The sequence below is a fragment of the Hyla sarda genome, chromosome 1 (genome assembly GCF_029499605.1).
Source record: "Hyla sarda isolate aHylSar1 chromosome 1, aHylSar1.hap1, whole genome shotgun sequence".
Classification (NCBI taxonomy): domain Eukaryota; kingdom Metazoa; phylum Chordata; class Amphibia; order Anura; family Hylidae; genus Hyla; species Hyla sarda.
The window spans coordinates 47,403,214-47,418,937 of record NC_079189.1 but is presented as its reverse complement, the minus strand read 5'-3'; the positions used below and the strand labels follow the sequence as shown (position 1 = coordinate 47,418,937).

Here is a 15,724-nt window from a genome sequence, read left to right as displayed (position 1 = left end):
TCAGCAGGTGTTTAAGAGCTCAGAACGCTGTCTCTTGCTCTTTGGCCGACTGAAAAAGTAATCTTCCACTGTAGTTCTCCTTCGCCGTACCCCTCAGGAGAGCCGTGAGGGGTTCTGCAATCTGAGTGAAGTGGGTAATGAAGTGGCAGTAGTAGCTGGCAAATCCCAGGAAGCTATTGACGTCTTTCACCGTGCGAGGGGAAGGCCAGTTCTTGACAATCTCTACCTTCTCCGGATTAGGCTGGATGCCCTCAGCACTGACAACATGACCTAGGTAGTGTACCTGAGGTTTGAGCAGATGGCACTTTGACGGCTTAATCTTCAGCCCATGTTTGATCAAGACTTAGAAGACGGCTGACAGGTTACTAAGGTGTTTCTGGTAGGACTTGGAGTAGACAATTACATCATCTAGGTACAACAGGACACTTTGAAAGTTTAGATGGCCCAGGCACTGCTCCATTAGATGCTGGAAAGTAGCAGGGGCATTGCACAGCCCAAAAGGCATACTCTTGAACTCGAACAGTCCCATGGGTGTCACCAAGGCTGTCTTCTCTCGGTCTTCCTCAGCCATAGGCACTTGCTAATACCCAGTGGTTAAGTCCAGGTTGGAGAAGTAAGCAGCCGACCCGAGGGCTGTAAGTGACTCTTCGATTCTTGGAAGAGGATAAGCGTCCTTATGTGTAACATTTTTCACTTTCCTGTTCCGGTCATTCCGATCGCACACACCACGGACCTCTGAAATTCTTAGATGCTCTACAGTTTTGCATTTATTCAAATGGACTTGATCTTGTTCATGCCTATATATGCTTGATTTCATTTACCAATTTTTTATTTTGTGGTTTTGTACAGTTCTCTTCACGTCACTTCTGTGACCTTTACCCTAAACCCTCCCCCCATTTTACCTGCCTTTTGGCAGTTTTATGTGTGTATAAATACACTGTCTGTATATTTATTTGCTATATCAATCTGAAGAAGGGTGCCTAAACCCGAAACGTGTCATTGGTGATTAAACTATACTTTTACTATGACCATCTTGCATCTGTGATATCCTTACCGACGTTTAGCGCCTATAGAGGGATTTTTTTCCACAATTTGCTGCTACCTTATTCGGACGGATTGCCATCTGTCTGCATATCTGTTACGCCGAGCGCTCCGGGTCCCCGCTCCTCCCCGGAGCGCTCGCTACACTCTCCCCACTGCAGCGCTCCGGTCAGTTCCACTGACCCGGGGCGCTGCGATTCCGCTTCCAGCCGGGATGCGATTCGCGATGCGGGTAGCGCCCGCTCGCGATGCGCACCCCGGCTCCCGTACCTGACTCGCCCTCCCTCGGTCCTGTCCCGGCGCGCGCGGCCCCGCTCCCTAGGGCGCGCGCGCGCCGGGTCTTTGCGATTTAAAGGGCCACTGCGCCGCTGATTGGCGCAGTGATTCCAATTAGTGTGTTCACCTGTGCACTTCCCTATATCACCTCACTTCCCCTGCACTCCCTTGCCGGATCTTGTTGCCATTGTGCCAGTGAAAGCGTTTCCTTGTGTGTTCCTAGCCTGTGTTCCAGACCTCCTGCCGTTGCCCCTGACTACGATCCTTGCTGCCTGCCCCGACCTTCTGCTACGTCCGACCTTGCTTCTGTCTACTCCCTTGTACCGCGCCTATCTTCAGCAGCCAGAGAGGTGAGCCGTTGCTAGTGGATACGACCTGGTCACTACCGCCGCAGCAAGACCATCCCGCTTTGCGGCGGGCTCTGGTGAAAACCAGTAGTGACTTAGAACCGGTCCACTAGCACGGTCCACGCCAATCCCTCTCTCGCACAGAGGATCCACCTCCTGCCAGCCGGCATCGTGACAGTAGATCCGGCCATGGATCCCGCTGAAGTTCCTCTGCCAGTTGTCGCTGACCTCACCACGGTGGTCGCCCAGCAGTCACAACAGATAGCGCAACAAGGCCAACAGCTGTCTCAACTGACCGTTATGCTACAGCAGTTACTACCACAGCTTCAGCAGTCATCTCCTCCGCCAGCTCCTGCACCTCCTCCGCAGCGAGTGGCCGCTCCTGGTCTACGCCTATCCTTGCCGGATAAATTTGATGGGGACTCTAAGTTTTGCCGTGGCTTTCTTTCCCAATGTTCCCTGCATCTGGAGATGATGTCGGACCAGTTTCCCACTGAAAGGTCTAAGGTGGCTTTCGTAGTCAGCCTTCTGTCTGGAAAAGCCCTGTCTTGGGCCACACCGCTCTGGGACCGCAATGACCCCGTCACTGCCTCTGTACACTCCTTCTTCTCGGAAATCCGAAGTGTCTTTGAGGAACCTGCCCGAGCCTCTTCTGCTGAGACTGCCCTGTTGAACCTGGTCCAGGGTAATTCTTCCGTTGGCGAGTATGCCGTACAATTCCGTACTCTTGCTTCAGAATTATCCTGGAATAATGAGGCCCTCTGCGCGACCTTTAAAAAAGGCCTATCCAGCAACATTAAAGATGTTCTGGCCGCACGAGAAATCCCTGCTAATCTACATGAACTCATTCACCTTGCTACTCGCATTGACATGCGTTTTTCCGAAAGGCGTCAGGAGCTCCGCCAGGATATGGACTCTGTTCGCACGAGGCGTTTCTTCTCCTCGGCTCCTCTCTCCTCTGGTCCTCTGCAATCCGTTTCTGTGCCTCCCGCCGTGGAGGCTATGCAGGTCGACCGGTCTCGCCTGACACCTCAAGAGAGGACACGACGCCGCATGGAGAACCTCTGCCTGTACTGTGCTAGTACCGAACACTTCCTGAGGGATTGTCCTATCCGTCCTCCCCGCCTGGAAAGACGTACGCTGACTCCGCACAAAGGTGAGACAGTCCTTGATGTCTACTCTGCTTCTCCACGTCTTACTGTGCCTGTGCGGATGTCTGCCTCTGCCTTCTCCTTCTCTACTATGGCCTTCTTGGACTCTGGATCTGCAGGAAATTTTATTTTGGCCTCTCTCGTCAACAGGTTCAACATCCCAGTGACCAGTCTCGCCAGACCCCTTTACATCAATTGTGTAAACAATGAAAGATTGGACTGTACCATACTTTCCGCACGGAGCCCCTTCTAATGAGCATCGGATCTCATCACGAGAGGATTGAACTTTTGGTCCTCCCCAATTGCACTTCTGAAATTCTCCTTGGACTTCCCTGGCTTCAACTTCATTCCCCAACCCTGGATTGGTCCACTGGGGAGATCAAGAGTTGGGGGCCCTCTTGTTCCAAGGACTGTTTAAAACCGGTTCCCAGTAACCCTTGCCGTGACTCTGTGGTTCCTCCAGTAACCGGTCTCCCTAAGGCCTATATGGACTTTGCGGATGTTTTCTGCAAAAAACAAGCTGAGACTCTACCTCCTCACAGGCCTTATGATTGTCCTATCGACCTCCTCCCGGGCACTACTCCACCCCGGGGCAGAATTTATCCTCTCTCTGCCCCAGAGACTCTTGCCATGTCTGAATACGTCCAGGAAAATTTAAAAAAGGGCTTTATCCGTAAATCCTCCTCTCCTGCCGGAGCCGGATTTTTCTTTGTGTCCAAAAAAGATGGCTCCCTACGTCCTTGCATTGACTACCGCGGTCTTAATAAAATCACGGTTAAGAACCGCTACCCCCTACCCCTCATCTCTGAACTCTTTGATCGCCTCCAAGGTGCCCACATCTTTACTAAACTGGACTTAAGAGGTGCCTATAACCTCATCCGCATCAGAGAGGGGGATGAGTGGAAAACGGCATTTAACACCAGAGATGGACACTTTGAGTATCTGGTCATGCCCTTTGGCCTGTGCAACGCCCCTGCTGTCTTCCAAGACTTTGTTAATGAAATTTTTCGTGATCTTTTATACTCCTGTGTTGTTGTATATCTGGACGATATCCTAATTTTTTCTGCCAATCTAGAAGAACACCGCCAGCATGTCCGTATGGTTCTTCAGAGACTTCGTGACAATCAACTCTATGCCAAAATTGAGAAATGTCTGTTTGAATGCCAATCTCTTCCTTTTCTAGGATACTTGGTTTCTGGCCAGGGACTACAAATGGATCCAGACAAACTCTCTGCCGTCTTAGATTGGCCACGCCCCTCCGGACTCCGTGCTATCCAACGTTTTTTGGGGTTCGCCAATTATTACAGGCAATTTATTCCACATTTTTCTACCGTTGTGGCTCCTATCGTGGCTTTAACAAAAAAAAATGCCGATCCCAAGTCTTGGCCTCCTCAAGCGGAAGACGCCTTTAAACGACTCAAGTCTGCCTTTTCTTCGGCTCCCGTGCTCTCCAGACCTGACCCTTCCAAACCCTTCCTATTGGAGGTTGATGCCTCCTCAGTGGGAGCTGGAGCTGTTCTTCTACAAAAAAATTCTTCCGGGCATGCTGTCACTTGTGGTTTTTTTTCTAGGACCTTCTCTCCGGCGGAGAGGAACTACTCCATCGGGGATCGAGAGCTTCTAGCCATCAAATTAGCACTTGAGGAATGGAGGCATCTGCTGGAGGGATCAAGATTTCCAGTTATTATTTACACCGATCACAAGAACCTCTCCTACCTCCAGTCTGCCCAACGGCTGAATCCTCGCCAGGCCCGGTGGTCTCTGTTCTTTGCCCGATTTAATTTTGAAATTCACTTTCGGCCTGCCGATAAGAACATTAGGGCCGATGCTCTCTCTCGTTCCTCGGATGCCTCAGAAGTTGAACTCTCTCCGCAACACATCATTCCTCCTGACTGCCTGATCTCCACTTCTCCAGCCTCCATCAGGCAAACTCCTCCAGGAAAGACCTTTGTTTCTCCACGCCAACGCCTCGGAATCCTCAAATGGGGTCACTCCTCCCATCTCGCAGGTCATGTGGGCATCAAGAAATCTGTGCAACTCATCTCCCGCTTCTATTGGTGGCCGACTCTGGAGACGGATGTTGTGGACTTTGTGCGAGCCTGCACTATCTGTGCCCGGGATAAGACTCCTCGCCAGAAGCCCGCTGGCTTTCTTCATCCCCTGCCTGTCCCCGAACAGCCTTGGTCTCTGATTGGTATGGATTTTATTACTGATTTACCCTCTTCCCGTGGCAACACTGTTATTTGGGTGGTCGTTGATCGATTCTCCAAAATGGCACATTTCATCCCTCTTCCTGGTCTTCCTTCAGCGCCTCAGTTGGCTAAACAATTTTTTGTACACATTTTTCGTCTTCACGGGTTGCCTACGCAGATCGTCTCGGATAGAGGCGTCCAATTCGTGTCTAAATTCTGGAGGGCTCTTTGTAAACAACTCAAGATTAAATTAAATTTTTCTTCTGCATATCATCCCCAATCCAATGGACAAGTAGAAAGAATTAACCAGGTCTTGGGTGATTATTTACGACATTTTGTTTCCTCCCGCCAGGATGACTGGGCAGATCTCCTGCCATGGGCCGAATTCTCGTATAACTTCAGAGTCTCTGAATCTTCCTCCAAATCCCCATTTTTCGTGGTGTACGGCCGTCACCCTCTTCCCCCCCTCCCTACCCCCTTGCCATCTGGTCTGCCCGCTGTGGATGAAATTTCTCGTGACCTTTCCATCATATGGAGAGAGACCCAAAATTCTCTCTTACAGGCTTCATCACGCATGAAGAAGTTCGCGGATAAGAAAAGAAGAGCTCCTCCCATTTTTTCCCCTGGAGACAAGGTATGGCTCTCCGCTAAATATGTCCGCTTCCGTGTCCCTAGCTACAAGTTGGGACCACGCTATCTTGGTCCTTTCAAAATTTTGTGTCAGATTAATCCTGTCTCTTACAAACTTCTTCTTCCTCCTTCTCTTCGTATCCCTAATGCCTTTCACGTTTCTCTTCTTAAACCACTCATCATTAACCGTTTCTCTCCCAAATCTGTTCCTCCCACTCCTGTTTCCGGCTCCTCGGACATCTTCTCCGTCAAAGAGATCCTAGCTTCTAAAAAGGTCAGAGGGAAAACCTTTTTTTAGTGGATTGGGAGGGTTGTGGTCCAGAAGAGAGATCCTGGGAACCTGAGGACAACATCCTAGACAAAAGTCTGCTCCTCAGGTTCTCAGGCTCTAAGAAGAGGGGGAGACCCAAGGGGGGGGGGTACTGTTACGCCGAGCGCTCCGGGTCCCCGCTCCTCCCCGGAGCGCTCGCTACACTCTCCCCACTGCAGCGCTCCGGTCAGTTCCACTGACCCGGGGCGCTGCGATTCCGCTTCCAGCCGGGATGCGATTCGCGATGCGGGTAGCGCCCGCTCGCGATGCGCACCCCGGCTCCCGTACCTGACTCGCTCTCCCTCGGTCCTGTCCCGGCGCGCGCGGCCCCGCTCCCTAGGGCGCGCGCGCGCCGGGTCTTTGCGATTTAAAGGGCCACTGCGCCGCTGATTGGCGCAGTGATTCCAATTAGTGTGTTCACCTGTGCACTTCCCTATATCACCTCACTTCCCCTGCACTCCCTTGCCGGATCTTGTTGCCATTGTGCCAGTGAAAGCGTTTCCTTGTGTGTTCCTAGCCTGTGTTCCAGACCTCCTGCCGTTGCCCCTGACTACGATCCTTGCTGCCTGCCCCGACCTTCTGCTACGTCCGACCTTGCTTCTGTCTACTCCCTTGTACCGCGCCTATCTTCAGCAGCCAGAGAGGTGAGCCGTTGCTAGTGGATACGACCTGGTCACTACCGCCGCAGCAAGACCATCCCGCTTTGCGGCGGGCTCTGGTGAAAACCAGTAGTGACTTAGAACCGGTCCACTAGCACGGTCCACGCCAATCCCTCTCTGGCACAGAGGATCCACCTCCTGCCAGCCGGCATCGTGACAATATCCCTACAGCCAAGCAATTCCTCTGGACTTTACTGTAACTTCGTACCCACTAAGTCTGGGTGATATGCGCATTTGTATTGCGCTCCAGGTGAGCATAATACGTTTTACCTATCTATTATTGGGGTAACACACTAGGCGCCTTTTGTGGTCCTTTTTTTCTCCCATTTGTTTGCACCCTTTGCACCTTAACAGTTCAGTGCAGTTTAAAGAATCTAGCAGAATATACTGTTTTTAGCTCACTACCAGGGCGGCCTGATATGTCAAGCGGGAAAATGTTTATAACAGGGCAAGTAATAAATCAGAGAAAACAGACACAGAAATGTCAAGCTGTGAAATATAATGAAGTCATCTACAGCTGTGTTTGATTCCTAGAGCGTGGTGAATTGTAGCTTCTCTGATCAGACGATTAACAAGAAGAAACTTATAGGTAATTCACACGGTCAGGATTTAAGAAAAAGTAGTCTGGACACTTTGCAATTCTTTAGGGTGAGTCCAGAAAAGAATGACAGAATTACTACACAATTAGGATGGCCACATGTGGATTACATAAATCCAAGACTCTCTCTGAGGGTTTCCCAGGGTTATCAATCGAAAATACTAATTCCCATTCAGGCTTGCGCCCTACTGGGACTAAATTCCCAAACTAGGGAACCCTATCCAATTAAAAATTTTCCTTTATTAGTTCATATTTAAAAACTTGTGTAAATCAAGCAAAATATGATGTGTATTTAAAAACGCAGCTCCTGGATAAGTTTATAATGGAGTTTGCCCTCCTATTTATATCTCCTATAGTTGGTATATATGCTCCCCTCTGGGATGCCTCCTTAAATTTTTGGGGAATTATTCATAATGGTACCAACTATTTCCAGTATGAGGTGTACTGATCCTTATGCTGCTTATTAAAACAGCAAATGCTGTCAGCATTTGGTGTTTTAATATCCAACTTGGACAGTTATTGCTTATTTCCATGGCACATTCTTCTCAACTGGATTTAGATTGTTAGTGCTTATTTCCATGGCACATTCTTCTCAAAGTAAGAGTGGATTCATCATCATTTTTGCAGAAAGGATGCGGATCCACAGAGGCATTCAAGGAAGAACTTTTCCTTGCTGAGTGTGAACATGTCCTAAGACTATAGAAGGGGAAGAGGTCAGGGTTTTTCTGGTTCCTGGTGTTACATAGTTACATAGTTAGTATGGTTGAAAAAAGACATACGTCCATCAAGTCCAACCAGGGGATTGAAGGGAAGGATGTAAGGGGATAAGGGAAAGGGATGTAGTTTTATAATTCTGCATAAGCATTAATGTTATTTTGTTCCAGGAATGTATCTAACCCTGTTTTAAAGCTGTTAATTGTTCCTGCTGTGACCAGTTCCTGAGGTAGAGCGTTCCATAAATTCACAGTCCTCACGGTAAAGAAGGCGTGCCGCCCCTTTAGACTAAACCTTTTCTTCTCCAGACGGAGGGAGTGCCCCCTCGTCCTTTGGGGGGGTTTAACCTGGAACAGTTTTCCTCCATATTTTTTGTATGGGCCATTTATATACTTATATACGTTTATCATATCCCCCCTTAAACGTCTCTTCTCAAGACTAAACAATTGTAACTCCTTTAATCGCTCCTCATAGCTAAGATGTTCCATGCCCCATATTAGTTTAGTCGCGCGTCTCTGCACCCTTTCCAACTCCGCAGTGTCCCTTTTATGAACAGGCGACCAAAACTGAACAGCATATTCCAGGTGAGGCCGTACCAATGCTTTATAAAGGGGGAGTATTATGTCCCTGTCCCTTGAGTCCATGCCTCTTTTGATACATGACAATATCCTGCCGGCTTTGGAAGCAGCAGCCTGACATTGCATGCTATTTTGTAGTCTGTGATCTACAAGTACACCCAGATCCTTCTCTACCAGTGACTCTGCCAGTTTAATCCCCCCTAAGACATACGACGCATGCAGGTTATTAGTACCCAGATGCATAACTTTACATTTATCCACATTGAACCTCATTTGCCAAGTGGATGCCCAGACACTTAGTCTATCCAAGTCATCTTGTAACTTACGCACATCCTCTATAGACTGTACCGTGCTACAAAGCTTGGTGTCATCTGCAAAGATAGAAACAGAGCTGTTAATACCATCCTCTATATCATTGATAAATAAATTAAACAGCAGCGGGCCCAGTACTGAACCTTGGGGTACACCACTAATAACCGGGGACCAATCAGAGTACGAATCATTGACCACCACTCTCTGGGTACGATCCATGAGCCAGTGTTCAATCCAGTTACAAACTAAAGTTTCCAAGCCCAAGGACCTTAACTTACCTGTCAGATGTCTGTGAGGGACAGTATCAAACGCTTTGGCAAAATCCAGAAACACTATATCCACAGCCATTCCTCTGTCAAGGCTTCTACTCACCTCTTCATAAAAGCAAATTAGATTGGTTTGACAACTTCTATCCTTAGTAAACCCATGCTGGCTATCACTTATAATACTATTATCCCCTATGTATTCCTGTATATAATCCCTTATAAGTCCTTCAAACAATTTACCCACAATGCACGTTAGACTTACCGGTCTATAATTGCCTGGCGAAGACCTAGAGCCCTTCTTGAAGATTGGTACCACATTAGCCTTGCGCCAGTCCCTTGGCACAATACCAGACACCAGAGAATCTCTAAATATCATGAACAAGGGTACAGATATTACTGAACTTACCTCTCTAAGAACTCTTGGGTGTAGTCCATCCGGCCCTGGAGATTTGCTTACACTTACTTTACTTAACTTACCTTGTACCATCTCTACATTAAGCCAGTTCAATACATTATATGATGTGTTACCAGCACTGACCTGGCCAATGTCAGCTCCTTCTTCCATAGTATATACAGAACTAAAGAACCCATTCAGTAGCTCCGCCTTCTCTTGATCGCCCATGACAACCTCCCCATTATCATTATTAATGGGTCCTACATGATCTGTCCTTGGTTTTTTTGTATTTATATATCAAAAAAAATATTTAGGATTAGTTTTGCTTTCTTTGGCCACCTGTCTCTCATTTTGAATTTTTGCTGTTTTTATTACATTTTTACAGATTTTATTAAGCTCCTTGTACTGTTTAAATGTTATAGCTGACCCATCAGATTTGTATTTTTTTGAAGGCTATTTTTTTGTTGTTTATTGCTCTTTTAACCTCATTTTTCAGCCATGTAGGATTTAGTTTTAATCGTTTATATTTGTTCCCCTTTGGTATATATTTAGCTGTATAGTTATTTAGAGTTGATTTAAAGATGTCCCATTTACCTTCTGTATCAGTATTTGAGAACACCTCCCCCCAGTCTATGTCCTGTAGTGCAGCCCTCAGCCCAGGGAAGTTTGCCTTTTTAAAGTTATATGTTTTTGCTTTCCCCGTCTGTCTTTGTTTTCTACATTTTAAGTCAAAAGTAACTATATTGTGGTCGCTATTACCAAGGTTTTCCCTCACAGTTACATTACCAACCAGCTCTGCGTTGTTGGAAATGATCAGATCCAACAAGGCATCACTTCTTGTTGGGTCCTCCACAAACTGGCCCATAAAATTATCCTGCAATAAATTTAGGAATTTTCTCCCCTTTGTAGTTTTAGCCAACCCCCGGCCCCAATCTATATCTGGATAGTTAAAATCTCCCATTATTACCACTGTACCTGCCCGGGCGGCCCTCTCTATTTGTTTATACAGCTGACCTTCTATCTCTTCAGTGATATTAGGGGGTCTGTAGATTACACCAAATATTATTTTTTCAGTATTTCCCTCCTTTTGTAATTCTACCTACAGTGATTCCACATCCTCAGAATCATCACACACTATGGCATCGTTCACACTGACTTTCATACCACTTCTAACATACAGACAGACTCCACCACCTTTTCTTTTCATTCTATCCTTGCGAAACAATGTAAACCCCTGCAGATTAACAGCCCAGTCATGCGAGGAGTCCAGCCATGTCTCAGTGACCCCAACTATATCAATATGTTCCTCCAGTATCAAGGCCTCAAGCTCCCCCATTTTATTTGCTAGGCTTCTGGCATTTGTGAACATATACTTTACATTTCCATTAAGTTTTACACATATAGTCTCACTAATGTGATTTTCAGAGTTATTGGGGTTAATGTCATTTTTTGAGTTATAAGGGCTAATTGTACCATTTAAGTTATTGGGGCTAATGGGATTTTTTGAGTTATTGGGTCTAACGTTATTATTTAAGTTATTGGGGCTAATGGGATTTTTTGCGTTATTGCGTCTAACGTTGCTATTTAAGTTATTGGGGCTAACGGTATTTTTTGAGTTAATGGGGCTTATTGTAGTTATTGAGTTATTGGGGCTAATGGAATTTTTTGAATTATTGGGATTACAATTTTTCGGGCTACATTTATTTTTACAGCTGGTTTGTAACGCATGAATCTCCTTATCCACTGCTCTTTACCTCCCCCCACAGGACTCCTCTCCACCCGCCATTATGTCCTGACCCCTCTCTAACCTATCCATCCCACTGTCTGCTTTCTTTGCTTTATTATCCTCCCCCCACTCACCTAGTTTAAATACTCAGCCACCCCTTCCAGGATTCTCTCCCCCAGCACAGCAGACCCCCTTCCATTCAGGTGCAAATTATCCGTAGAATAGAGTTTGTACCCCAATGAAAAGTCAGCCCAGTGCTCTAAAAACCCAAAGCCTTCCCCCTCACACCACGACTTAAGCCATGCATTTAACTCTCTAAGCTCCCGCTGTCTTTCCTGCGATGTGCATGGCACAGGAAGTATTCCAGAGAACACAACCTTAGAGGTCCTTCCCTTCAGCTTGGCACCTAGTTCCTTGTAATTATTCTTCAAGGACCTCCACCTACCATGTATTCTGTAGTTGGTTCCCACATGGACCACGACAGCTGGGTCATCCCCAGCCCCCCCTAGTAATTTGTCCACCCTTTCCACCACATGCCGAACCCTGGCACCAGGGAGACAGCAAACCATTCGGTTGAGGTGGTCTTGGTGACAAATTATTCTATCCGTCTTCCTGATTATAGAATCCCCTACCACAACTAACTGTCTTGGCCTACCTGCGCTACCATCCCCCACACTACTAGTTGAGCTGTTCCCCCGGCTGTTAGGGAGACCAGTATCCACTAGGGTTGCCATCTCTGATACTGAGGCCCTCGCATCATCGCCCAACACAGTCTTAACTCTTAATCGTCACAGTGTGACACAGTCTTAACTCTTAACAAGAGAACCCACATGCTTCCAGCAAAGGAACTGAGGTCTGAGCACAGAAGGCCTGAATACCAGCAATGTGAATGTATTAAGTATTAGCCATGTAACAAGTCTTTTAATCATAAACCCAAGTACAGTATTAACAGCATACTTGGATAGTGAGGGCACCTGGAGTAGGATGCTGCCAGACTACAAGTATTCCAACTGGCATTGTTGTACAACTTAAAGAGGTTGTTCCATAACTAGACATTATCACGTGGCTCCCAATATGTAGGGACGGCCCTTTTAATATATGTTGTAGTCTTGAGCACCATTTCGCATCAGCAGCATGCATACATTACAATACCTAGCAAGCTGCTTAATGCCTTTTACAGTCTGTTCTGTCAGCCAGCTTGGTCTTCAGTCCTTTCTTGCCTCTACTGAATACTCATTTAAGCCTACTTTGGATTAAGTCAATAAGACAGTTTTATTCATATTCTATGCGAACATGTATTTTCTGTTACACAGGAAAGATGTAGAGTATGAAAATATAACCCAGGCTGAGCGAGAACAAGCAAAGCGAGTAGTGTACTCTGTCATCTATGGAATAGGTAAGAACAGAATAGGTAAATTAATCGGGATTAATGTAAAGTATCTGGAAAATTATGCAATGACTCAGGAAACAAAGATCACTTCACATTTGTTTGCATCTGACCTATGCTATTTATATATTGGGAAACAGTATAAAGAAGAGGAATAGAAATGTAAACTGTACAGTTAATGCTGTCTCATATCTATCTATCTATCTATCTGTCTAATTAGCTATCTACCTTTCTACCTACGGACATGCCATTGGTGCAACCTCTGCAGCTACACAGGGCCCAATAGATAAGGGGGCCAATACCACCTTGAAAGTAGCAAGAAGCTTCCTACTATCTATTATATTGAGGCCCATGTACTGCTTTTTGCAGAGGCCCTTTTCTGTTTGTGTCTATCAGTCTATCTATCTGTCTGTCTATCTATCTGTCTATCTTTCTACTGTATCTGTCTGTCTGTTATTTTTTTTAAAGAGATAGCAATAAAGGAACAACAGTGCAACAAGGACCTAAATCAGGCACGCTTAGTGAAGCTGAGCATGCATAACATATATCATATTCAGCTTAAATGACCAGAACAAGCTCTCTGGTATCGTCAGCTATACATACCTGCAGAAGCACTCCCACACTTGGCAGAGGTCATAAAGTAGTCTTCTGGATCTTATCCACTTAAAGCACAGTTCACTTCACAGAACCATGTACTTCTGGACCAGTGCAGAACAGAAAAGAGAAAGATTGCATGTAGGCTCCTCACAGAGTCAGGTAATAGCCCGCATCACTTACAGTTGGCGGTAGCTAATACTGCGGTCTTAATAGTAAAGAAATTGAGGCTCAGGGTCTAGAATAAATGGTAAATAAATGTATTTATATTTATATATGAATTTACGCAATGTTAATATTTAATATGTGTCCCGTGACTCACAGGGCCCTTGTGGGTTAGTGGAAACACAAATGGATAGAGGCAATATTCAATCAAAAATGGCAAAAATACAACAATCTAAAATATGACAATACTTAAAATAGAATTAATAAAATGAATAATAGGCCACACGTCTGTGGTTATCCAGTTTGTAAAATATGTCAGTATCACACGTTTAAAAAATGATCCCAATAAATATAGCAGCAAAAAAATAGTATTGAATGAAATCTGTTGATATTGGTAATGGTAATGTCCACAGAAATAATAAAGTTCAGTTTTTTTTTTAGTTTTTTTTTTTTATCAAAGCTCATTAATAGAGAGCATGTCCGAATGCATGTCACAACTTAATGATGCAACCACTTATACCAAATTAAAAGGAGCTCCAACTGCACAGTTCCTAGAAGAACTGACCAAATGATGTTCAAATGCTAAGAGATAGGGATTCTCTCCAAACACGAATTTGAATTTATCACAAGTCCCCATAAACGCATACCAGTTTTCTATACCATACCTAAGATACACAAAGATCCGATACAACCACGAGGCTGCCCAATAGTGTCAGGCATTGGGTCAATCACAGCCAATTTTTCCCAATACATTGACCAAATGCTACAACCATGTAAAGACTATGCCATCTTATATACGAGATACGACACAGATCATTCAAATTGTTGAAACCATGAATTGGGATCCATCATGGCACTTGGGAACACTAGATGTGAGCTCCCTATATACCATTATTAATCATCAGCAAGGCATAGCAGCTATCCGGGACACATTAGAGGGACATGCAGATTTACCCACAGAACAGATCAATTTTATTTTAGAAGGCATTAACTTCATTTTAACACATAACTATTTTACATTTGATTCACATTTTTACTTACTGACAAACGGGACTGCTATGGGCACGAGATTCGCCCCCAGCTATGCCAACCTTTTTATGGCCAGTTGGGAAAATAATGCCATCAACCCCTGTGTGGGGTTCTGGTGACCTGGCATCAATATATCGATGATATATTTTTTATTTGGCGGGGTAGTAAATCTTCTTTGAATAATTTTATTTCTTCTTTTAATATTAACAATTTTAACCTGAGATTCACTCCAAACACTAGTACCACATCTGTGGAATTTTTAGATCTTTTAATATCAGCCAATGATAACAAACTTACATGTAGTACATATCATAAACCTGTAGCAAAGAACAGGTTTATTCTCCATACAAGCTGCCATCTTCCTCAATGGCTGATTAATGTCCCTACAAGCCAATTTAGGAGACTAAAAAGAAATTGTACCCACAATGAGCAATTTGAAATTGAAGCTATATTCCTTACCAATCAATTCATTACCCAAAAATATCCATTAGAAAGTCTACACCAATCCCTCAATAAAGTGCGGAACCTCGATAGGACTTCATTCTTCACCCCCAGAACACCAATCACACAAACACCAACCAATAAGGATCTTCCTAAACTCATTATCCCCTTTAACAGTCAACACCACAAAATAGAAAATATCATCAAAAAATACTGCCCACTACTTTGCGAAGACAAAACTTTAAACTAATTCCTCCCAGACCGACAGCCTATCGTATACACCAGAGCATCTAACCTAGGTATAAAAATAGCACCCACAGTCTGGACGACTAATTCTAATCGCAAACCCCTATCTACAATAGTAGACCTAAAAGAATTCTTTAGATGTGGACAATGTCCAAATTGCAAAGCCACCCAATTTGATAAAAGAACCACAGAAGTAAAATCTAAAACCAACAAATATACACATAAAATCAATGATTTCCTCAATTGTAGTGGTGTACATAATAGAATATCCTTGCCAAAAGCAATATATATGGTGTAAATCACGTGCTCTGAAAACACGTATACTCGAACACAGATACAATATCAAATAACAAAATGAAAAACATCCACTGTCAGCCCATTTTAAACAGTTCCCTTTAGAATAGTCCATTTTTTAGTTATTCCTGCAGTCAACATCACCCATGCATCACATAATACACAATAATTTACCCTATCACACCACAACCTCACTTCACCTATCCAATTCACTATTTCGCACTCAAAACTATCACAAGACTATTAGTACCCCACAATCTCACAATATCACTTCACTATATTTATTCATTCCATTCATATCAATAAATGTCTTCTATCTTATTTTTATACCTATTTCACCAATATATCCGAATGTCTTTTCCTATTTCTATCTA

General features: G+C 44.8%; 1 protein-coding gene across 8 annotated transcripts in view; it reads left to right on the top strand.

The window, feature by feature from the left end:
• POLN (DNA polymerase nu) overlaps positions 1-15,724 on the top strand; it is a 245,440-nt gene that overhangs the window by 112,199 nt on the left and 117,517 nt on the right. For all 8 annotated transcript variants that reach the window (XM_056554952.1, XM_056554951.1, XM_056554949.1 and 5 more), the window contains exon 20: positions 12,508-12,590. In XM_056554952.1, coding sequence (XP_056410927.1) covers positions 12,508-12,590 — 83 coding nt within the window. The remainder of the gene's footprint in view (positions 1-12,507; positions 12,591-15,724) is intronic.